The sequence below is a fragment of the Acinonyx jubatus genome, chromosome D3 (genome assembly GCF_027475565.1).
Source record: "Acinonyx jubatus isolate Ajub_Pintada_27869175 chromosome D3, VMU_Ajub_asm_v1.0, whole genome shotgun sequence".
Lineage (NCBI taxonomy): Eukaryota > Metazoa > Chordata > Mammalia > Carnivora > Felidae > Acinonyx > Acinonyx jubatus.
Window position 1 is genome coordinate 14,004,784 of NC_069392.1, and position 25,510 is coordinate 14,030,293.

At 49.4% G+C, this 25,510-nt stretch overlaps 1 protein-coding gene across 5 annotated transcripts in view; it reads right to left on the reverse strand.

The window, feature by feature from the left end:
• KSR2 (kinase suppressor of ras 2) overlaps positions 1 to 25,510 on the reverse strand; it is a 436,140-nt gene that overhangs the window by 46,054 nt on the left and 364,576 nt on the right. For 3 of the 5 annotated variants that reach the window (XM_053205478.1, XM_053205476.1, XM_053205477.1), the window contains exon 15: positions 9,953 to 10,069. The exons of the other annotated variants lie outside the window; for them this stretch is intronic. In XM_053205478.1, coding sequence (XP_053061453.1) covers positions 9,953 to 10,069 — 117 coding nt within the window. The remainder of the gene's footprint in view (positions 1 to 9,952; positions 10,070 to 25,510) is intronic. 5 annotated transcript variants of the gene reach the window in all.

Consider the following 25,510-nt stretch of genomic DNA (forward strand, 5'->3'; position numbering starts at 1 on the left):
GGCACAGAGGAGCCCTGGTGTGGGAAGCAGGAAAATCCCTTGATTTCTCAGGCTTGTCAATCAATCAGGGAAGGAACTTTGCCCAGTTTCCACAACCCATAGGCCTCTGCCAGCCAGATGTGTCCTTTGCATTGGAAGCTTTTTAGATAAATCCAGAACACCGAGGGGATCTAGGGCAGGCTGGATGGGCAGCATTGGATGGAAACGAACTACCATTTCGTCACCCCAAGAGGGATGGGGACAGAACTAGAGATGGGGGATGTACTGGGAGGAAGTGTTCCTTTTACATGTGGCGACAGAAAAAGAGAATGGAGGGGACAGAGAATGTAGCAGAAAGGCAGGAGCAGTAACCCTGTGGTTAGGAGCTCAGAACTTGCAGCTGGGCAGAACTGAGTTTCACATCCAGTCCGGGTACCCTTAAGCTTTTCGGCAGGTTGCTTAAAATAAATGCAGATGGGCGAACCAGAATCTGCCTCGTGGGTCTGGGGGGATTAAGTTAGAAAATGTGCATGGAAGAGCCAACAGCCATGTGTTCACTCAATTCTGTTCCGTGTTGCTCCCTCTAGGACCCACCGGAGACCACACCGCCCAGGTTCTTTGCAGTTACACAGCACCAGGCGACTGGCTCCGGCCAATGACAGGTAATCTCTGTCACTTTCCGGTTGGGATACTGAGAAGCCCATCTGTAATGTCTCTTTAAGATATTTTATTTTGAGAGAGAGAAAGAGAGAGAGAGAGGAGAGTGAGTGTGTGCTCAGCAGCAGGGGGTGGGGGCGGGGTGCAGAGGGGCAGAGGAGAGGGAGAGAGAGAGAGAGAGAGAGAGAGAGAGAGAGAGAGAGAGAATCTCAAGCAGCCCCCATGCTCAGCATAGAGCCCGACCCAAGGCTGGATCCCATGACCCTGGGATGATGACCTGAGCCAAATTCAAGAGTTGGACATTTAACCAACTGAGCCACCCAGGTGTCCCTATCTCTGTTTAAATAGGACAGAGCCACAGATTGGAATATCCTGGATCCCTGAGTGACTGAATGGAAGATAGCCCTCCTGGAACACTGCCCAGCCTACAGCAAATCTATGTGGTGAGAAGTAAATTTTCTTTTTTTTCTAATTTTTTTCAATCTTTATTTTTGAGAGGGACAGAGAGACAGAGTGCTAGTGGGGGAGGAACAGAGAGAGAGGGAGACACAGAATCGGAAGCGGGCTCCAGTCTCCGAGCCGTCAGCACAGAGCCCGACGCGGGGCTCGAACTCACAGGCTGCGAGTTCATGACGTGAGCTGAAGCTGGACGCTCCACCGACTGAGCCGCCCAGGCAGCGCCCCAGTAAATTTTCTGAATAAGCCATGAAGATTTCAGGATTGCTGCACAAGCCTATCCTCTCCTGACTACAGCTCCTGGTTAATACACAACTGGAAGAAGGGGAAGGTGTGCAGGTGTGGGGATTAAATGAATCAGGGTTTCCCAGAACGCAGGGTAGGTACCACCAGCCCCAAATAGCACGGAATCACATCCTAACACCACGAGTACGGGCACAAGAAACGCAGGAAAGAGGAAGATAATAGCAACGTGAAAATGAGATACTCTGCCCGGGGTCACGCTTCCACGGTAAACATCACTGGGGAAACCGGTCTCTGGGATGTGAGCCGTGTCTCCTTTGGTGCTGAAGCAGCATGGCTCTCTTCCACGTGCCCGCAGACGCCTCCATTTGTATGTAACTGGGCAGCGCAGTGGTTTCAAAGAAGCAGAGGCGAAGGGGAACCTGTGCTCGGGGAGATTCAATTTCAGGTTTTTGTTAATAGCTTTTTCTCCTGCTTCTCACAGATAGAAAACAAGTCGCCCCGGGATGTGACCTTACCTCTCAATCATTTAAGAACAGAAAATAAATGTCCAGAGAGATTAAAAACACAGGTTCCGTGCCCTGAAAAGGCTGCCGTGTGACAGTGTTGCAACTTCTTGGGAAAGATGAAAAGTCCATGTAATCCTATTACCAGTATTTCCATTAGTCACCAAGCCTCGCCTTGGTAATCTGTTTCAATTCAAAGTCCTGTCGTTCCCCCAAAACCCAGTTCAGGAGGTGCCCGAACAAAATGTAAGTCTGTGCCAATTTCTCAGGGATGGGCAAAAATCATCACTCGAGTTCATTTGGGGTTCCTCCCCCCCGCCCCTTAAGCTCTTAACTCCAGGGCACCAAGAGAAGTCCTTCCCAATGTTCACCGGGTAATCTTGCCCTCTCAGGCTGGCTTAAATCTCTAGCTTCTATCCACAAAGCTTCCAGGGCAAAGAGGCAGAGATCTTTAACGCACCAGGGCCCCCAGCCACCTCAACTTGGGGAAGCTCTGGGGAGGCTGTTGGGAGGGGATGTCCGGGCGGGGGCGGGGCTGGGATGGATACAAAAAGGACCAGCGAGGCCACTCACTCTCCACAGCTCAGGGCCAGAGCTCAGATATCATGCCAGTCTCTACACCGTCTTGTGAAGGAGGCATCAATCACATCACTGTAAACACACCAAGAGTGGGTGGGTATAGCCGGCCCCATCGAACGGTGAGGAAATGGAGGTCCAGGGTTTAACTCAAACCTGGAGCCAGCACGTGGTGATGCCGCCCCCTTCCCCTAAAACCAGAGACCAGACATTCTACGCCCATGTCTTTGTGAGTTTCATCTGCCCTCCCCAGACTTCTGCTTAAGCAGAGTTGTGCTTCTGTTGCTTACCCCACCCTGCCCCTGGGGGAGCCCCCAGACAAGAACGAAACTTCCCGGAGCCTGCTTACAGACTGAATGTCTGTGTTCACCCCAAATTCCTGTGGAAACCTAGTCCCCAAGGTGATGATATTTGCAGGAGGCAGGAGCTTTGGGAGGTGATTAGGTTATAATGGTGGCGCCCTCGTGAATGGAATTGGTGCCCTTGTAAAAGAGACCCCAGAGAGTGACCTTGCCTCTTCCACGGTATGGGGTAGCAGTGGTAAGACAGACATCTATGAGCCAAGAAGCAGGCTCTCACTAAACACTGAATCTGCCAGCACTTTGATCTTGGACTTCCCAGCCTCCAGAACGGTGGGAAATAACTGTCTGTTTACCAGGCACTCATTCTACGGTATTTTGTTACAGCAGCCCGAATGGACAAAGACCGAGCCTGATGCGTAAAAAGGTGATGAATAATCATAGTCACCTCCACGGACGGCTGTGAGCCTTCACTAACCCAAAGTAGTATTTGATGATCCGTTCGGAACACCGCCTGGCACACACTAAGGCTCAGTAACGATCTACTCTTATTATTACGTTTACTCACCCCTGAGGGTCAAGATACGTATGCTTTGGGACGTTCCATACACCCCCTACCCTGTTGGGCACCATTCATTCCAATCCAACTGAACAACTGGTATTTGTCCAAATGTGGCATCTTCCCTCTCCTACTTTCCGTCCTTTGCCTCTACTTCCTCTCCACCAAGAACACCCCTCTCCTCCATCTCCCACTTCCAAAACGTCTTACTCATCAGGAAATAGTCCAGCTCCCCTCTCCACAGGCTCTCATCACACCCTGCCCACACCGGTGTTTCCACTGCTCCTTCCTGGAACAATGCTGAGTTTCTTGTCTGTGCCGGACGGCCGGCTGGATGGACAGGTGAGTGAATGAACACACACGTGAATTATTGACAAAGAAAGCCCTTTTTGAAAATTTCGACTGGGGACATAGGTTTTGAATGTCTATGACTGGGAAGGCGCCTTCAAAGTTGACACACATACCCCACCATATTGGGCCAACAAGACATCATCTCTATCAAAATTAGAAACTAAATGTCAAGGCTCTCAGATGTAATTTCATGAATTATTTCAACCAGGCAGCCCAGAAGAAATAGACTATGGATTTTATTGGTTCTCTATATCATAGGTTAATACCTTTTTGGAAGCCTGAAAATGACATTTCTCTTTTCAGCCAATATCCTCTCCTTAGCAAACATTGTTTGTTTTCCCTGACTTGTCAGTTTCAGGTTGCAATTTCTATCCCTGTTTGGTGCATGCCTACCACGAGCTGTTTGCTTCAGAGATTCAGAAACACTATTCTCTTGGTGTCGGAAGAGATCCGTGTTGTCCACAAGCCTATCTATCACCTCCTGATGCATCTTCAAAAACCACATAGGAGGTGGGAGAAGAGAGCCCGGTATGGGGGCCCTTCCAGGAGAAAAGCAGACAAGCAGACCTCAGGTTCTCTCTTGCAAGGGGAGCAGCTGGACAGAGGCCCAGAGACAGCTCACGGACTTCAGAGGGAACGGATGGGCTCGGGCGCTTCTCAGTTGAATAACAGAGGCACATTATTTAACCTCTCTGAGCCTCTGCTTCCTTATCTGCAAAGTAAGGGTGATGGTACCTTCCTCATGAGCTGTCAAAGAAATGCCCAGATGTGAACCCTGCCTCTAGCACTACATGTGGCTTTATCTTTCTGAGCCTCCGTTTATTTCATCCCTAAGCTGGATTTGATGAACTGAACTCACTGTGTTGAAAATTAAACAATTCATCTAAAGAGCTTACTGCTGTGCCTGGCACAGAGAGAGTCCCCACAAAAACGCAGCTCTTCCTCATAAGGATTAAACACAATAACGGCACGTTCATTTCCTTTCTCCCTTTAAGTGATAACCACCCAAGGCATGCATTCATACAACAGATGGGTGACGGTCTCCTGGGTCCCAGGCTGAGTGCTAGACTCTGGGGTTGGTCACAGGGCTCAAGGAGACAATCCAGGACCTCCTGGAACTCGTGGTCTAATGGAGGAGGCAGATGTGAAAACACCCTCCATCCCAAGCTCAGACCACACATGGGAGGACGGGCACAGAGGAGGAAGCAGGGCCTGCTGCGTGGGGCAAGGGGCGGCTGTGGAAGAGGGTTTCCAGAAGAGGTGTAGAGAAGGCAAAGGGAGAATGCATCAGCCATCATTCGGGCATCGTCCCAATATCATCTGGACGTTGGGGCCCAGGGAGAGTCACCCCCCTCCTCCCGCTGCTGTCAGGAAGCTCTAAGAGTCCTTCTTGTATGATGAACCCCAACGCTCTCTCACTGGCTCCCTCCTTCCCCACTTCCCTCCTTCTAATCTGTTCTGCACACAGCAGTGAAATGAGCTTTGTGACCGATTCAAAAGGGAAATCACATTATGAGCCCCAGCCACCGTCCCGATAAATGTCCTTCTAGAGTCATCCATAGCGGAATGAGGAAACCTTGTCCCATGGGACTTGGCTCCAACCTACTGCTACTCTGGCCTCGTAATGCGACGCTCGTCCCTTGTCGCCAGTGGAAGTGAGCCCAAGATGGCGGGGCAGGGAGGGGGGCAATGAGGCAGTTACTCGTCTTGGGTACTTCTGGAGCCCAAATAGGCAATCACCTTCATAGAGGCAATCATCTGAGTGACAGGTAAGTGATGACCAGGGCAGTGCCTAAATCCAGGGGAAAATAACTGCCAGATTTCACATCTGGATGACTCAGGGAATGGCGAACTCTTCTAAAGGAGGGAGTAAGGTCTCTGTGTCTTAAGACAGGCAGACAGACAGGTGGGCAAAGTCTCGGCCAGTGCTGCGTTCCCAAAAGTCACATCACACCATGTCAAAGCCGTCAGACAGATGCTGTGGTGGAACAGCTAAAACCCAGGATATTCTTTTTTTTCCATTTATTTTTTTATTTTTTTTTTTTAATTAAAAAAAAATTTTTTTTTTCAATTTAAAAAAAAAATTTTTTTTTCAATGTTTTTATTTATTTTTGGGACAGAGAGAGACAGAGCATGAACGGGGGAGGGGCAGAGAGAGAGGGAGACACAGAATCGGAAACAGGCTCCAGGCTCTGAGCCATCAGCCCAGAGCCTGACGCGGGGCTCGAACTCACGGACCGCGAGATCGTGACCTGGCTGAAGTCGGATGCTTAACCGACGGCGCCACCCAGGCGCCCCCAGGATATTCTAAGGGATACGTGTGCTACCTGAAAGCTAATATTCATTCATTCATTCATTCATTCATTCATTCAATCATTCACTCGAGTATTTACTGAGCACCTACTATGATGTCGGCTGCTGTTTTAGGGAGTAGAGAGGTTAAAAGGCAACACCTCTGCCCTCGTGGAACTTACATTTTAGTACAGTGTGTAAAATAAAAACAGACAGATGAATTAGGAATATATTAACGAGAACAACAATGGCAACCTAGATACACCCTATGACATTCTGAGCATCTGAATATTTTGCATGTTTTAATTCTCAACAGCCGTCTGATGAGGTGGGTCCTATACTGTCTTCGTTGTACAGACGAAGAAAAGTACAGGCACAGAGAGGGCAGGTAAGTTGCCCAAGGATGCACAGCTAAGTGGTAGAGAGATGTTCCGGGTCTGTGCAATCCCCACGAAAAACAGTATGGCTGAAATAATCACCAGCTTTCATTAGCACTCCCCACGCGCACTGTTCTACAACCTTCACTGGCATCACCACCTTGGATCTTCCGCATGATCCTATGTATTCTCATCAGCCCCATTTTACAGGGAGGAGACTGAGGCTCAGAGAAGGGAAGAGACTGCCTGAGCACATTCGGCACTAAGTCGGGGAGCCTGGACTAGAACCCAGGTCTCTACAGATGCTCTTGAAAAGACAAGGCGTGAGAATGGTCTCTTTGCTTCGGCAGAACCTGAAGGATCCCAGGCACATGCCGAACCATCCAGCATAGGACTGCCATGCTCACTGCCTGTCTCCTCCCCAACTCACAGTGCACGGGCTGCGCGCTTGACTCCCAGCCTTCCTGCCTCCTCCTTAGATGTCTTCATCTTGGGTCTTTCATCTGTAAAATGGGACTGACAGTCACACCTACGTCAGCAGGGGAGCTATAAGATGGCCCCAAATCATCCGTTCAAGTAAAGGGTTTAGCAGGAGCTCTGGTACCCAGTAAGCGCTCAACCAATTGTAACTCTCGTTACTATTGTTCTCCCCAGTCTTCTGGGAAGAAGCTTCGGCTGCTCTTTGGAAACTGAATTTTGTCCCTTAACTTCGTCTCAGGGAACCCCAAATGCCACTTGCAGCTGGCACTTTATTAGCCAACCCCTAACAAGTAACAACAGTGATGTTAGCTACCAATTATCAAGCCCAAACTATGCTGTAGCCATCAAAGAAATGTACTTTACCTGTGCTGGCACATTTATTCTTCTCGGTGACTCTGATAACTAAGACATAGTCTGCCCTTTTGAGAGAACGAATACAGCAGCCAGGAAGTCAAGACTCCAAGGTCCCTGTCATGACGCTCTCCTGATTTAGGGACAGGGGGAGAAGTCTGACGTGGCTCATCTGGGAATTGTACAGTGCTTCCTAATCCTGGTCCATGACAGAATTACCTGGAGAGGTTGAATGAAATGACGCCACAGAAAATTTGGATCAGGACCTTTTGGGGGTGGAGTCCTGCCATCACTCATTAAAACTTAGATTTAAAAAAGCTCCCCAATTTGGGGCTCCTGGGTGGCTTAGTCGGTTGAACGTCTGACTTTTGATCTCGGCTCAGGTCATGATCTCACCGTCAAGAGATCAAGCCCTATGCTGGGCTCTGCTCAGAGCATGGGGCTTGCTTGGGATTCTCTCTCTTCCTCTCTCTCTCTCTCTCTGTCCCTCCCCCACTCCCGTGTGTTTGCTCTCTCTCTCTCAAAATAAACAAACATTAAAAAAAATTTTTATAAAGCTCCCACGTAATCCTAATGTTAACCAAGGTTCAGAATTATGAGGAAAACTGAAACCCCTCATTTTGACTCAATAAAGGAAAAAAAACCCTCACTGTCACTGACATCCATCTGAAAAACTATCTGTCCCTTCACATCTGTTTTGAATTTTTTTTGTTTACAAAACACTCTCATCTTTCTAGCGTAATCGACTGCGTGAAACATCTCTGTGGGATAGGGATCAGCGTGCCCATTCTACAGATGAGGAAGCAGAGGGTCCAGCACCATCCAGCATCCAGCTGGGAAACCAGGTGTCCCGACATCAAGTCTAAGAGGCCGTCCTTAAACGAAAGGACCAGAGATCTTTAAGACATTTAAAGAGAGCTATGGCCATTCATGTCACAAGGGGAAGGAGCTCAAGGGACCTGGTTTTGACACTTGACCCCAAAGATATTCTCTTACTAGGGTTGACTGAAGGCTTTTACTGCCAGACTGAAAGGGCAACACAGAGCCAACTGTCAAATCTGGACTGGATGGGGCAGGGAAGGCGCGGGGAGATAGGTTCCTTAGAGAGAGGCCACTTAGAGATAAAGTGAACGTTTCTGGAATTGCAAGGCAGGAACCATTAAGGCCAGCGGGTACCCGTCTGTCCCCAGCAGCTCCGCCTGGAGACAATGATTGTGCTGAGGCATTTCCTCTGGTTGGTTTTCTTGAGTGGGTTAAATCTACCCCCCTGTGATCTTGTTTGAACTGATTTGCTTCGCAAACTCTTTCTCTATAAATAATGAATAAGTAAACTCCAGCCTGCCACTGATAAATTATTACAAGTTGAGAGTTAATGGGGTGTAAAGTAGGCAGGGAACGGCCCTGCATTTGGTTCCCTTCACCACCGCCAACCTTTGGAAAATGTACTAAGCCACCTCCGAGCCTACTAAATTGGCACCTTCTCCCCCAACCCCCGCTGCCCTAAATCGCCCTCTCTTCCTCCATGTATTTCTAGGGTCTCAGCTTCCATGCTCATCAGCATAGAATTCCATAAAAATTAGCACCAAAGGCAAGAAAACAGGAGGCAGAGATGATTCTGAGACTTCTAGGCTTGCTGCCTGTTTTTGTTTGTTTGTTTGTTTGTTTGGGCGGTCCATTTTCTTTTCATATCTGGGAATGTGACACCGTGGAAGTCCAGTCTTCGGCAATTCCCATCTAGGGATGTTTCCCCACCCGGCTCTGTCATCTCGCTTTGCTGCAAGGAGCTGGCTTTAATTATGACACGCTGTCTGACTCCATCAGGTCTCAGAAGGAAAGCTCCACATTGCTCATTTCCAGCACCTATCAGCGCCTAATGGGGTCTCAACTATTTGCCAAATGTCTAGACGGCTAGATCTTTATGTGACTGGGTGGATGGGCACATGGGTGGGTGGCAGGTGGGAGGATGAGTTAGTAGGAGGAGGGGTACTTGTGCTGGTGGATGTTGGATGGATGGATGGGAAAGACAGGTGAACGTGAGATGAGTGGGGAGAAGGTGGGGTGGTGGATGTTGTGTGGGTACATCTGTAAAGTGGGGTAGGACGTAGGCTATGGATGATGAATTGATGAGAAGATGGATGGACGATGGATGGATGGGTGGGTGGATGGACGAACAAATGGATGGGCGAGTGGTCATTCACTCCTAAGGGTTCAGTTTAGGCCAACCAGGCTGTCAAGGAAGTAAATGACCCAGATCATGATGAAGTAGGTAATGTTATAATCATCCACAAACAACTAAACTGAGAGCCAAACAGATTAAAGGGTTGTCTAAGGTCACAGCAGAAGTAGTACTTGAACTCCTGGCCCCTTCCTTCCCATGTCCTTTCGATGTCACATTCAGCATGTGATGATAGAAGGCCCGTCCCTCCAGACGCCCTGTAAACAGCACCCATTTTCCACCTCTATATTCTGCAGCCAGAGAGATAAGCTCCAGGGATTTTTCAGCACCCAAGCTGAAAGCTGGAGAGGAAGAGCAGGGCAGGGCAGCCACAGAAGGCAGAGTTCCTACAGGAGGAAGGGCTGTAAGGCCAGCTGAGCCTGAGAAACAGAGGTTTATTAACAAGAAAGAATGATAATCCACTGGGTGAAGGCACAGCATCTCTGGTGCTGAGAGCCTGTCAAAGGGAGCCCTTGTTGCACAGAGAGAGATCAGACCCAGTGACTGAGATGCCAGGGCAGGTCTCAGTGGTCTACAGACACTCCAGACAAGTCCACCGAGAATCCTTGATCTGTGCCCGGAAAGTCCCGAAAGGCTGCTCTAATAACTACCTTGGAGGGACGGGCCTCAGCTGCGGAAATTCTGAAGATGGCTGGGACCCCTTCCTTGCCTTTGAAGATACTTGGTCTGTTCCCTGCTCGGTGCACTCCTTTGGGTCTTTTGAACACCTAGAAGAAACAGAATCCTCTTTTGAAGAGGACTGGGAGACAGACCTTTTGATTAAAGGCAAGAACAACTTCTCAGCTACAAGACTCTCTGTTTTTGCCTAAAGGAGATGACAGCTGGGGAGAGGTGGCCCTGCTTCTCATCAGTCGGTCACGGCACAGGGACGGTCACTGCCCAGGAGACCACTGAAGGGCTGGAGCCCCAAGAAGGGGAAACTGTTTGCCGCATCCCTCAGCTGCAGTCCCAACTTTAAACTCGGGTCCCTGCCACCTGCCAATTCAACAAGAAAATTCTCCTCACCAATAAAGTGTTTATGTATACCTGCTTTGACAACAGCAGACAGGAGCTCAGATCCCAGCTCCACCAGTTCAAAAGTAGCAACCTCACCCGGTAGCTGGGAAAAGGTCAAAGTGCTTAGAATAACGCCACACATGCTGTCAATGCTTTGTAAACTGCTATTATTATTATGTGATTTTTTTAAAAGTTATCCCACATGTCTCTAGTCCTGGTCATTTTATGATGGGTTTTCAGTCTTGCCATTCCATTTCCTCCTCCTAGCCACCCAGGGACACATACACTGTTATCCCCACTTTATAGATGAAGACACAGAGGCTCAGAGAGGTGAAGTGATTTGTCCAAAGTCACACAGCCAGCATGTGACCAAGCTAGAATATTCATCCAGGACTCCTCACTCCATATCCAATGTTCTTCCTACTGCAGCACAGGATAGCACTGTATTTACATCACCTCCCTTGGGTACCCACGATACTGGGCTACTAGCAACAGTCACTACAATGACAAGAATTGCCAGTACTTACATAGCACTTGATGTTAACCTTAAAAATAAAAATGTTATTTTACGAGCAGACACAGGTTTATCTGAGAACAGCAGAGAATTGCAATCCCATATAAGCATCGATGGTAAAATCATAGGCCAAGTCCAACAAACAAGAGAGGGGCACATTATTTTATGGAGAAGGAAGAGGAAGTTGGGAGGGACTGTTTGGAAAGGAAAGTTCACAGGAAAAAAAAAGCTCAGGGTGATGACAGTTTCTCATCAGCTGAGTTCCAGGGGTAGTGGATCTTGTAGGAGAAGCAATGTACATCTTTTCCCTGCCTGGAATTGAGGATTCTTTCCTGCTGAGATACTTCTGTTAGGGGTCGGTAATTGACAATTCTTCCTGTCATTGACATGGAGTGGTACAGCTCCCCCTTCCAGCCTCCCCTGCCAGCATCCTGCGTCCACTTTAGTGAGGCTTTCCTTTATCAATTTTCACAATGTGTAACAGCCTCAGTGCCTCCTATGTAGAAACTTACTTAATCCTTACAATAATCCCACAAGGTAGGGACTATTATTCTCTCCATTGTATAGATGTAGAAACCCAGGCTCATAAAGGCTTTAAATAATTACCAATACAAAAGAAAAACTTGTATCAACAAACCTGTATGAAAGTAGAACTACTCAGATCCAGACAACTGGTAAACCAACAATTTTTCTAGAGGCTATTTTGATGAGCATCAGCTATCGTATTTTCTTTTCTCTTCTTTTCTTTTCTTAAGAGAGAGAGAGAGAGAGACTAAGTGAGCAGGGGAGAGGGACAGAGGGAGGGAGAGTGAGTCCCAAGCAGGCTCCACACTCAACACGGAGCCTGATGTAGGGCTCAAATCCATGACCCCAGGATCATGACCTGAGCCAAAACCAGGAGTCTGATGCTCAACCGACTGACCCACCCAGGCGCCCCCAGCTTGTATTTGCGCATGAGCCACAAGGCCAGGCCCTGGGAGATACACAGAAGCTTGGCTTTGACATGCAAGAACTTTGTTTTTCCAGTTTAAAATTTCTATATAGGAAAAATTCTCATGAAATTTATTCTGTACTCAAGGATAAGAGAAGTGACCAGACCATGACAGTGATCTATGAAACTCATCCAGAGAGCCCTGGAAGACAGCCACAAAGAATATTCGAACAACAAATTAATTCAGTTCTTAAGAGGACACAGTACAGCCTGGTGGGGTTAAGGCTCAAGCTCTGGGATCAGACAGGTCAACTTTATAGCCAGATTCAGCTTCACACTAGCTGGATGAGCCATCTCATCTCCCTAAGTCCTAGCCTCCTCGTCTGTAAGATGGGGACAAGAATTTAATGAAGCAGTATCTCTAAAGTCCCTAGAACTCTGCATGCAGTAGTCGCTTAACACGTATGTTACCCTTAATTCTGAGAGTGCCGTTTCATAGCAAAGCCCTCTTTCCTATTAACAAGGATTCAACCAAGCAACCGACTTCCCTTCCTTCCTTTTAAAGGACCGTAATGGCTGAACATCAATGACTGGTTCTGAAAACAATACTAAGCCGTGCCCAGAGAGAACACCTCCCAGGAGTGGATTCATTTCCAGCCTCAGCAAATCCATACCGCCATTCTGATGAATGGCAGCTCTTTCCTGCTGGCAACTCTTCCAGGGACTGGATCTTCCAGCTGTGCCCCAGCCCCCTCTGAGACTGTCACTGGCATCACTGAAATGTCACCATCCTCCGGGTTCAGAGGGCGAAGAGATCCATTCCACCTGAACCCTAGCCCTAAGCTGGAAACTCACATGGTATACACCTAAGAGCACAGGTGGGGTTGGCAAACATCACCGGCAGGTTATCAGGGAAGTCTGCAAATAGTGTAAAACCCCAGGCCGATGAAATGTGAAGGCTACAAGAGCTCCAGGGGACACTTTTCCAGCTGCATCTTGCCTGTTCTTTCCATAACGGCTTCTGAAACTGCTGACCAGTCTCCCTTGCTGAACCCTAGGCTTCCACGATCACACCCCCTCCTGGTTTTCCTCGACCCCTGGCCCCTCCCAGGCTTCCTTACAGGAACACTCTGCCTTCTTCGCACGTACATCTGTCCCCCAGGGGACCACTGGCTCTCCAAGTGGGGTTCCCACACCTGCAGCATCAGCATCACCTGGGAACGAGTTAAACATGCAAATTCAGGCCCCGCCCAGGAGGTCCACTTTGGGAAGCGCTGCCCCAGACCATCTCCCCAGGCCCAAGGCTCCTCATTTCTCCCAGCACAGGTGGCCGCCAGTGCTGTATCTCCTGTCCAGAACGGCACCCTGAACAGCCATCTATCTAACTGCCACCTTGACATCACCTCTTAAAAGGCTCAGAGGCACCTCCCACCAGACGTGCTGACCAAACTCTTGGGATTTTGCTCCCTGTCCCTGATGGAGTTCGGCCATCTCTTTCTCAACAGGTGCCGCCTGCCTTGAAGCAGCCTGGTCTCTGTTCTCTATCACGTGCGGTCCTTCCCTCCTCCCTTTCCTTCCAGAACAGAGCAAGGCAGCCCACAGGCAGACGGGATTGCCGGGCACTCGCCATGCAGAGAATGGAAACAAGTAAACACTAAACACGGTTTCCCTTTAAAGCAGACCTTTCACTGGATTTCTGCAGTTCACCAAAAAATAAATAAGAAAATTAAAAAAAAAAATGAATGGGCACCTAAGGTGTGCCAGGTACCTTGCTGTATCCAGGGACCCTGGCTGTGTCTGTGCTCCCTGCCTCTCTGCTTCCCCTCTTCTGCCAAAACAAACTGTTATTTTGCATTCAAAGATATAGGCTCCCAATGCGTACTTTAATATTACCTATTGATTTTCCTCTTGCCAGTCATTATCAAGATTTATTCATCCCCCTGGCTCCCCATTGATTGAGGAAAGCAGTATTCCCAGTGGTCAATCAATCCCGATAGACTCCATGACAAAGAGTCAATAGCTATTTATTATTTGATTTATGGGCTTAATTATCTTAAACACAACCAGGCAGGGACAAAGCAGAAGCTGAGCAGTGCTCAAGCAACCGTGGCCGGTTTGGAAATACATCAGACCAAAAGCCAGGGTCCGGCGAGTTCCCAGAGCAGTGGACACGTACTGGTCTGACACTTAGCGCTCCCTGCCCACCCACGCCAGCCTGGAGGCCGCCACGAGGAGAGGGAAGGGACACATGCCAGGGTTTCGATTTGCACCTGCCAACTCAACAAGTCATAGGCCAGGCGTGTTTGGTGGTTTGGAAAATGAACCTGGCCCAGAGGGTGGTCAGCGTTTTCCCCCACCTAGGGGGAGAGGACCATCAGGGGAGGGTTCTAAGGGAACCGTGGGGCATTAAAAAGAAGGATGAAGGGGCTCCTGGGTGGCTCAGTCAGTTAAGCGTCCAACTCTGAATTTCAGCTCAGATCATGAGCTCATGGGTCATGAGTTTGAGCCCTGCATTGGGCTCCATGCTGGAAGTGGAACCTACTTGGGATATCCTCTCTCTCCTCTCCTCTCCTCTCTCTGCCACGCCCCAGCTCGCTCGCTCTCTGTCAAAGTAAATAAATAAACTTAAAAAAAAAAAAAAAAGAGTGATGGACTTAGGCACAGCTGGGAAGGGAAAGAAAAGGAGAGGGTGGTTCGATATGGACTTTGGTCTGCATCAGACAGTCCTGAGTTCAAATCCTGCCTCTCTGCCGCTTTATAACCTTAGGCACACTACTTCATCTGCTTCCTTGTCCATAATCGGAGGAGTTGAAGAGTTCCTCCTTCAGAGGGTTGTTAAACTCATTCAAAAGACAGAAAAACCAGTATCTGCACGCAGGCTGATCAGATTGCAGGGAACTAGCTTTTAATTGCAACCTCGCCTCCCTCCATGAAGCTACCCCCGTGCTCCCAAATCTCTGTTTAACCACGGCCTGCCAGCAATGCTGAGCAAACCGTCCCTCTGGTTTCTGGAACACATGTTAAGGACCTGATGTTGCCCACACTTGCCTTCAAAACATGGGAGTGCAGCTGGCTATTTTTAACTTGGGTAAATAGTGAAAGCTGTTGAAAATGCCTTTGTTTCCAAAGGACCGCCAGCTTGCTGTTGCTGTCCCCTAAGGGAGTCCTGCCAAGTATCTTTCAGAACCTAGGGCATTCAAACACGCATTTGTTCCCACTGATGCCTGATGAGAATCAACACGAACTGTCCACACCATTCTTGGAGGGGAGTGGGGGTGGGGGATAGAAGAACAATCCTTCCGGAAGCTCCTCTAAGAAAAGGGATTACCCCAAAGTGGTCTTTCTGAAATGCAAACCAGATTGTGTCCCTCCTCTGGCTAAAACTCTGGGTGGCTCCCCTTGCCTCTGGGAGAAAAGTCCGGATTCCTTAGTTTGGCTCACAAGGTCCTTTCAGACTGTCTCTAGCTTCTTATCTCTTGCTAGCACCCGTATGGACCCTATACCCCAGCTCCTGACTCCTCTGTCCCTTCCCTGTCTTGTTCCCTCCCACATCCAGCCCTTTGCATTATGGTTCCTACCGTTTAAAAAAAAAGTATTGGCATCCTTAAGTTTATTCATTTATTTTGAGGGAGAGAGTGAGTACACACAAGTGGGGGAAGGGCTGAGAGAGAGGGAGAGAGGGAATCCCAAACAGACTCCGCACTGCCAGCATGGAGACCGACGCGGGGTTCGAACCCACAAACCGTGAGATCATGACCTGAGCCACAATCAAGAGTCGGATGCTTAACCCACTGAGCCACCTGGGTGCCCCAAGAATGCCAATACCTTCTTGTCCATCTGGCCAGTTCCTTGGTTGGGTATGGGGCCAGCTCTGGGTCCCCATAACCCCCTAGGTACATTTGCAGAGATTATGACACTGTTTGGGAATCATCCAGTGACCTGTGAGCTCCACGGGAGAGGTCGCACCTTCCCTTCCTTACTCCCACCATCACACCCAGGAAGGACCTCGTATATGATGAATGTTTGGGGCCAATACCCCCTAATCACTCAGTCTCTGTACTGCATTGTTATAATTCACATCGCATAATTGGCATCTCTTTCTTTTCATCCCTGTTAATTCTCCCACGTCCTATAGGCACACCCCCCCACCCGGTCTGTACTACATTTCACTTATGTCCCACTCATTTCTCGGTGATTCTGAATAAATAGTACCACTCATTGTCTGCCGCTATACTTGCCTAGAGGATCAGGCTGCGATAATATGTGTGAATGTATTTTTGGAAACAGTTATCCATTCATCCAACAAGTATTTAAGGAGGAGCTCGTGTTTTAGAGGCTGGGGATACAGAGGTGAGTCAAACAGCTGAGATTCTGCTTTCCTGGGGCGTATGTTCTAAGTTGGGCGAAGGGGTGTAGGGAAAACAGATGAAAGGCAAGCAGGCAAACCGAGGAACAAAACGTCATCTTATGGTGAGAAGCGCTCTAATGAAAATAAAACACAGTGATGTCATACGAGGGGATTGTCGGGGGTGGGGGTGGGCAGTGGGGCACCGCTTGGGACTGGCTTCAGGACCCCAGGCTCTTCTGGTTTCCTGTAGCCCTGCCTGCTCCTCCTCAGTCCCCTGTGCACGGGGACCCTTCCCCACCAAGACACGCAGCGCTGGAATGCTCCAGGCTCCGTCCTTGGGCGACCTCCTGCTCCTCCCTGGATGGCCTCAGCTTCCACAGGAGCTTACGGCTTCAATCACCACTTCTATGCAGATGACTCACACACGGTTATTTCCAGCCGCAACCTTCCATCTGAGCTGGAGAGCAGTATATCCAGCTCCTTTCTCAACATCTCCTTACGGATGGCTCGAAGCTTACAGAAGTTAGGTAACATGGCCAACGTACAAGCCAGGAGCAGAGCTGGGCTACGAGGCCCAGAGGTCAGACTACAGCCATCACCTCGTATCATCTGATATTATAATCAACGCAAAACACCTGGGGCTTGTAGGATGCCAAGGAGAAAAAATACTGCTACTCTTACTTGCTTCTGCCGCTATCCTTATCGCCATCATCATTGTTAGAATATCATCATTATTACGATGGCAGCTGGGAGACACAAGGTATTGAGCACCTCTGCTTATAGGAGGCATTGGGCTATAGCCTGATCTCTGATTCTTATCACTCCCTTGCAAGAGAGAAAAAGGTCATCCCATTTTACAGGTGAACAAACAGAGGTCCATAAAGGTGAAGAAATTTGCTGTAGACTCAAGTCCCCCCAAAAGGGAGTGTTCATACATCTATTTGGTGAAACAAGCAAGTCATAGACCAGTGCTGCAGGGTGAGTCTGTCTTCAGTGGGTAGAAGAACTATCCACAAATGTGTGTCACAGAGCTGCTGGCTCGTCACCAAAACCCATGTCATTTTCCTACTGGGAATACAGCTGGCTGGCTCTTCCTCAGCCTCCCCTGCAGCCAGGTGTGGTCAAGGGACGGTACCAGCCCGTGACGCATGGGTAGGATGCATGTGACCTCTATGTATTTTCTTCTTTCCTCAGCTGAGGCAGAGGTCCCTGAGCCTTAAGGATGGGTCCAAAAGATGGAATTGGTCTTGGATCCCCCCCACACACAAGGAAAAGCCACCTCCCGCCCAGGAACACCCACCTTGGACTATTCTGTGAGCAAGAAATGGACTTCTATTGTGTAAAGCCGCCTAATGCTTTAAGGCTTATTTGTTACAGCAGCTACCATTACTCTGACAAATACAAACTGAGTTTGCACGCACACTGAGGGAACTGCCTGGAAGGATATACACTGAAATGCTAATGTGACTGCCTCCGGCTGCAGACATTACAGGTGAATTTCATGTTCTTTTTGCTGATCCGCATTCTCACTAACAAACGAGTTTTCACTTGGGCGGTAAGACACACAAGTTACTTGTTAAGTGATGACAGATGGCACGCACGCTAATTTAGGATCTTTGAGACTCGAGGAACATGGTGGCCAGTGGCAAAGTCTTCACCCAGGCAAGTCCTCTGCTGGTCATGTGATCATTTACCAACAGGCGTATGCAATGTACATGCGATGATGCTAATAATAATAATGATAATGATGCAGTGCATTTATAGCGCTTCCTTCACAAAAGTCCCGGGGTGCTCTACATTCTAGCACAATTAAAGGCAGCCACAGACAAAAAACCTTTTCAGCTGTGCTTTATAAAGGGAAAGCAATTCAGCTCTTTGAACATGAAAGGAAGCCGATTCTAGTAGATGAGGGGGGACAGAGTCTCCATGTGCTCAGCGCCCCCTCCCCCACTCCTGTATGTTATATTTAGGACAATCAAACTGGCCTGGAGGGAAAAAAAACATCAGAAAGCCCACAAGTACAGAGTTACAGGAAAAGCAAGTCAAGATCTCATTCGGGCACGGAGCGGCTAGTGTCTTAGCAGAAGGCAGAGCCCTTCATTTGTCTGTTAAATACTGCAGCTTGGAGCTATTAGGTTTGAAGGCATGAAAAACAAGAACTGATCTAGAGTTGAACATCATCTATTAAATAGCTCCTGATATTGACCAGATTTGGAATGATGTGCAAATGAGGCCCCACGGGATTTCATTACTACCTTGTCCCCGAGAGACGGGTGCGGCTGGTTATCGCGTGCGTATGGGGGATACAGTCAGCCTCACGTGACCGCAAAACTGTACTCAGATTCTGGGCACCCGGCGACTGGGTGGGACAGAGGACACTAGCCCAATGAGAAACTAAAACAAAAAAATCTTCCTGAAAGCAGTGGGGGAATCCTGTCCTTCCTTCTCTTTCCTGGGGCGCACATCCCAAGCCCTGTATCCCAATAAGATGTTTACGTAATGCCCCTGTTGTCCTGCTCCCTCCTACTCGCATCCCGGAGAAAGCATCTTCAACTTCACAAATGCAGAGCAACCGCTCAGGCGTCTTTCCTGAAGTCCCACACAGGTGGGAACACCACACTGACGGTCAGGACACCCCAGAGTCCTGTTTCCTCTGTGTGTGTCCTTCAGGGCTGGGCTGATGCTGTCACTGCTCTCAAGCAAATGAGTCTGATACACCCAACCAACTTGCTCAGTGCAAGAGGAGGCAGCAAGCAGCCAGGCCATCAGGAAACTTCCAGGGGGGGTGGGGGGTGTGAGTGACTCTGGTTTAAAATCTTTCATTGGCTTCCAGATGCAACAGAATAAACTCCACACCTTTATCCGTACTTTTGAGGCCCCGCAGCCCCTTTCCTACCATCCTGCTTCCTTCTGGCCCACAAACGTGCCCATCTCATTCCCACCTCAGGACCTTTGCACCTGCTGTACCACTGCCTGGACTGCTCTTTCTCTGCTGCTCACCATTAGGTCTCAGTTAAATGTCACCTCCTCTAAGACACCTCTTCTGACCCCCTCCTGTCACTCTGAACCTTCCCTGTTTGTGGCCCTCATAGCACTTAATGCAATGCTTTATTATTTTACTTCATTGTCTGTTTCACTTGTTACTGACAGTCTCCTTAGCTGGAATGGAAAGTCTCTGCATGAACTCTAGGAACTATGTTCTGAGCACCCAGCACGTGGTCTGGCACTCAGCCAGGGTCCCATACGTGTCTGCGGAAGGCGGTGAACTCATGTTAGCACTGAAGCTAATCGGTGGCTGTCAGGCCCCTGCTGGTCTTCACCTTGGGACATTCCCGGCCCTCACCTCTTCTGGACCCAGCTGCTCACCTCTCAGTGTCGCCTGGCAGAATCGCTCGGTGAGGGTGCAGGAGGTATCGGGGTATGCAGCTCTCGGCAGCAGAAAAGTCTGCTCACTCAGGGTAGGAGGTGGAAACCTGTTTCTTTAGAGCAATGGCTCTGAGCTCGAGTGCACGGAAGGGGGTCCTGAAGGGTTTCCTAATACCCAGAGAGCTGGACCCACCCCCAGAGCTTCCGGTTGGGAGGGAGGGGATTCTTTATCTTACATTTGCCTTTCTTTCTCTTTTTTTTTTAAACAAATTTCCCCCCCTTGCAGAGTAAGATAGCAAGCAGAGGAAAGGGGCAGAGAGAGAGAGAGAGAGAGAGAGAGAGAGAGAGAGAGAGAGAATCCCAAGCAAGCTCCATACTCCGCGAGGAGCCCGAAGCCGGGCTTGAACATGAGATCGTGCCCTGAGCCGAAATCAAGAGTGGGACACTTAACCATTAGCCACCCCGGCGCCCCTTACATTTGCTTTTCTAAAAAGTCCCCAGGTGATGCTAGCCAGGGGTCCACACACTATGAAGCATGGCTTTAAACAATTTGGGGATTCTAGAAAAAGATTGGAGGAGGGCGATGGGGGGCTTATGGGCTATGGGAACTTAGTGAACTGCTGATGTTAATAAAATGAGTCTTTTGAAGGGAATGAGCAAGTGAGTAACTGTGTTTTGTAAGATGAAGAGCAAGAGAGGGAAAGTATGTAACATGGAGTGTATATGCAAGACGTGCGCGTGTGTGTGTGCTGGCCCCACAGCACTTACAGGACATTTCAGTACATACACAGAATCAAAGCCACAAGAAATGAAACCAGTTTAAAACTCCAGTGGCTCTCAAACTGTGGTGTATCTCGTCCTCCGGAACGTAATCAAAAAGACAGAGGCTTTGGCTCGTTGAACTAAGATGGGGCCTCGCTCTCGTACGGTTACCAAGTCCCCCAGGTAAGTGTGATGTGATCAGCGGTGGCGAACTCCCGCGATAGATTCTTGCCTACTCCCTTTGCCCTGGCTGATGCAGGGCAGGGCAAAGAAGCAACACGCTGGCCTGATGTTTAGATACACGTTTGCTCCGTTCCAAGGTCTCTCAGTTATTTGTTCTATGACCCGGGCAGGGGGCTCCCTGTGCCCGTCTGACCTCAGTTTTCCCACTTGTTAAGTGGGCACAATCATAAATGGGAGAAGATCGCCGCGCCTGGCCTGAAGCGAAGCGCTTGCTGAAGGCTGGTGGAATCTGCTGCTTTTTTTTTTTTTTTTGGTTTACTCTGGGTGCTCTGCATTTATCCACATTAAATATAAATGCCCCTCAAGCAGGGAAATGGTTTCAGACATGAGCATCAGCTGTGCCTCCTGCAGGTGCAAGGGAAGGAACCATGTGATGGAGCTGTAGTCTCTGCCCGGCCCCCCGAAGCTCACCGTCTCTTCCTTTCCAGAGACGGGGCTGGAGGGGCTGCAGCGGGAGCTAATGAGGGCCTTGGGACGTTGTGATACCTTTCTGGGAAGAAGGGGGCGGCTTCTCCCTCCCTAGCGGTGGCTTCCCCCCGCTGCTGGTGCATACCTTCAAAACAGCAACCATGCACGCGGGGCTTCTCACAACCCAACGCTTCCCAGTCTGGTCTGGCCTCCGGCAGCAGCGGGCTGGGCTGCGGGGAAAGAATGCTGGCGCCTGGTGAAGTCATCTGCTCTGACCGTAGCGGGAAGCCGGGGCGATACACTGACATTTCCTTGAGCTTTTGTTGCCTCGGCGGCTGTCAAAATACTCCCCTTGGGCCCCCGCCCTCTATTCTGGGAGTTTCTCAGGTTTTATTTGTCCTTGAAGACACCAGTTCCTGCCCACCCCTCCCCCTTCCCCGGCCCACCACCCGCCTGGTTCCCTGAGCATAAAATCCAGACCTCTCGCCAATGTTCCAGGCCGTTACAGGAGAGGGTCTCGGGGGGGTCTCCCAGCTGCCAGAAAGAGTCATGTGGGGAGGTTTTGTACAGAAACCCCAGGCCTATATGGACTAATTAAATCAGAGACTCTCAGGCACTGGTTGTCAACTGGGGGCTGACTTTGCCCCAGGGGACACCTGGCAATATCTGAAGACATTTTCGGTTCTCACAACTAGGGACTTGGTACCATTGTATCTCATGGGCAGGGGGCAGGGATCCTGCTAACCATTCTACAGCGCACAGGCCAGACCCCTATAAATGTCACAGAGCTGAGGCTGAGGGACTGTTGCAGGCATTGGTATTATTTTAAAAAGTGCCCGCCTCAACCAGGCCTGAGCACCCCTCCTGGCCCCAGGCTGGCTCCCGCCAGCTTCCTTCCTCACCAGCTACCCTCTCGTCCTTCTCTACCATGTTCTGCCACCACAGTCTTGCTTCCAGTCTGAAGCTCATCCTGCTCATTCTACCCCCGGGCCTTTGCACGTGCTGTTCCCTCCACTGGGTGTGCCCTGCCCTGTCTGCACAGCTGGCTCCTCACACTCCGGTGCCTGCCCAAATGTCACTTCTTCAGAGAGGCTGCCTGGATCCTCCCACACACAATGCACGCCTAAGATAACTCCAGTCCCCCCGTCCCTCTGCGGCACAGCTCTGGTTTATTTCCTTCAACACACTCAAATGATCCTACTCAAACGATCTCATTACTACTTAGCAGTAGTCTGTCTCCCCCACTAGAATGACAGGACTCTGAGAACAAGGGCCACATCTGTCTTGCTCACCATCATCCCCTCGCATCCAGAGAAGTGTCTGCTACGTAATGCGTTTACTAAATATCTGGTGAATGAAAGAATGACCGAATGGACAAGCTTTGGGGGACAATGGGGTTTGCAAGCTGTCAGACAGTGCAGTGCATTCACAGAGACCTGTGCTCTTGTCCTGGTCCCACTTTCCTCTCTTGGCCTCAGTTTCCACATCTGTAACATGGCCCCGATGGTTCAGTGGGATCAGGCCCCCCCTAATGAGGCCCTCCCGGCGACGTCAATTGTAGCGTTTTGCTTTGGTTTTGTCTCCATGGCACCCAACTGAGGTAGGTTGGTCCATGTTCCTGTCACCACCGGATAAATAAATTTCTTCCCACTGAGATCCTGATTATTTTGTAATTTTGTCTGGTCTATTTTTGTTTTGTTTTTTTTTTCAAAAACTTCCCTGTTTCCATTTCCCTCTGCACTATGCTGGGTACACAGTAGGTACTCCCTGGTAATACTCCCTAAGGTGTGGTTCCCAAATATTAGTCAGATTAGAATGGGCTGGGGGGCTTGGTTAGAAAGTCTTAACCTACAAACAGACTTGATTCACTAGGTCCAAGGTGATGTGATAGACTGAAAACTGGAGCCTGAGGATATCCAGGTTCTAATCCCTGGAAACTGTGACCTCAATATTGCAGAAGGAACTTTGTAGATGTGATTTTAATTGAGGGTCTTGAGGGGTGCCTGAGTGGCTCTGTTGGTTAAGCGTCCGACTTCGGGTCAGGTCGTGATCTCGCGGTCCATGGGTTTGAGCCCTGCGTCAGGCTCTGTGCTGACAGCTGGGAGCCTGGAGCCTGCTTCGGATTCTGTGTCTCCCTCTCTCTCTGTCCCTTCCCCAGCTCACACACGGTCTCTTTCTCAAAAATAAATAAACATTAACAAAATTTTAAGCTGAGAGTCTTGAAATGAGAGGTGTTTCTGGGTGGCTGTGTCCTAAATGCAATCACAAGTGTCCTTGTAAGAGTGAGACCTGTGACCATGAAGAAGGCTATGTGACCATGGAAGCAAGAGGCTACGATGCTGCCTTTGAAGATGGAGGAAGGGGCCACAAGCCAAAGAATGCAAAGAATGTTTCTAGAAGCTGCAAAAGACAAGGAAACGTTCTACTCCAGAGCCTCCAGAAAGGAGAACAGCCCTTCACTTTAGAGACCCACTCTGGATTTCCAATCTCAGAACTGCAGAACAATAAGTGTGTGTTGTTTTAAAAATGCCTATTTGATTTTGAGAGAGAGAGAAAGAAAGAGAGAGGAGCAGAGACAGAGGGAGAGAGAAAATCCCAAGCAGACTCCAGGCTCAGCACAGAGTCCAATGTGGGGCTCAAACTCACAAAGTGAGATCATGACCTCAGCTGAAATCAAGAGTAGGATGCTTAACCCACTGAGCCACCCAGGCATCCCTAAACGTGTGTCATTTTAAGCCACCAAGTATGTGCTAATCACAATGTCCCTGGGAAACTAATACAGGTGTAGCACTCAGGCCTCTGCATTTAAAAGACCTTCTTCCCTTTGCTGGCTCTGACGCAGGGGACCCGGGGGGACCATACTTCCAGAAGCCCTGCTCCAGAGCTGTTCCAGGCTGCTTCTCAAACCAGCCCATCCCCCGAGAACCAAAGCATTTTGTCAGAGTCGGAGGGACCCTGCCACGAGCGTCGATGTCTACCTCCTCATTAGCAGATGGGGACACTGAGGCCCAGGGAACGCTGCAGCAAGGCAGAACGATGGGAGGTGTCTTCATTCAACTCTGTCGGCTTTCAAATTCCATTTGGAGTTTTTAAAATGAGGGATGGCGCAGACTGCCAATAGCTTTAGCAATAATCTCATAATGACCCAATCGTGGAACGATTTAGCAATCCTGCGGCTAATTGTATTTGTGGGTATAGCAATTGGGTAACTAGTTGGTTATTACTCATTCCCCAAGAGCCATACACATCGCATTACAAGGAAGCTAATCTTAGAAATACTTGTTAACTTCGATGATAATTACTAAGTAATTGGCTAGAACACGCCATTGTGAATTTAGCCGGAATATGCCAGGTAATTATCTGGTCTTATGTTCTCTGTAAAATAAATCCAGGGTCCAAAAATTGTTCCAGTTGGTTGGCTATTGTCCAACCATCAACCTCCGCCAGCCAATCATGCGGATGCAGGTGATTAATCCAATTACTCGAATACCAGGTTTCACACTGAACGTTCAGAGAAGAGACCTGATGGTCAACAAGTGGACGGTACTAAATGGGAGAGAGGGATGCACAGGGCCCCTCCCTAAGATAAATATGTAATGACACAATAATATGGTATAAATGCCACTCGGGGGCTCATCTGGCTTCTTCACGCAAAATACCAAAACACTTCAGAGACCAATTACATGTCCCAAAGCTGCAGAGTCTTTATCACGGGGCCAGGAAAAGGCTGCGCTATTTGCGAAACCTGCAGGCAGTTATGCGCTCGGGGAGGGGGGGAGGGGGGGCACAGAGTTTGTACATAACAGAAAAGGGCCAGAAACGCAGCTGGCTTACGGGATGAGTGACACATTTGCATAATGACCACTCGTTCTTCAAGGATGGCTGCTAACTGAATCTGTCCACTTCCAATTAGCCAGCCCCTGGGAAAGGGGTGAGGGAGGCTCGGGGAACTGGGATCCACCAATAACACCAAGCAAGTCAGAGGGCGGGAGGCGACAGGTTCTCAGAAGAGCCAGGTAAGGAGAGGAGAGAGTGGATTTCAAATTTTTCGTTTGGGGATGTAAAAAAGAGGAGTTAACAAGCCAGAAGGTGAGGAGCTGACCAGAGAGAAATTTGGGGTGATGGACTGGTGGGAGCAGTGGGGCAGAAGGCCAGCGGCATGCACCCCAAGTAAAGGGCTCTGCACGAGAATGATACATTCTAGATCACAGAGGAGGAAAGGAGTGGTGACAGGTTTTAGAAGTGGCCACAAACTGTCCCCCTCCCTGCATCTATGTCCCTGTAACGTGACACTGCAAATCCTCCCATGCAGAGGCAGAGTCTGTTTCTTTGTGCTGGGAATCTAGGTTGACCACGCAACTTGGTTTGGCCAATGTGCGTCAGCCAATGCAACACAGACAGAGGAGGGAAAGGCCCTTGCCCATCAGGGCCTGACCTCTTCCTTCACTTGGAACCCTGAGACCACGATGGGAATGAGCCCAAGCTAAGCTGTTGGGGGATAAGAGACCATCAGGAAGAGAATCGGGGCATGCCGGCTGATAACCTGTCAACCTGCAGCCATGTGAATGAGGCCATCCAAG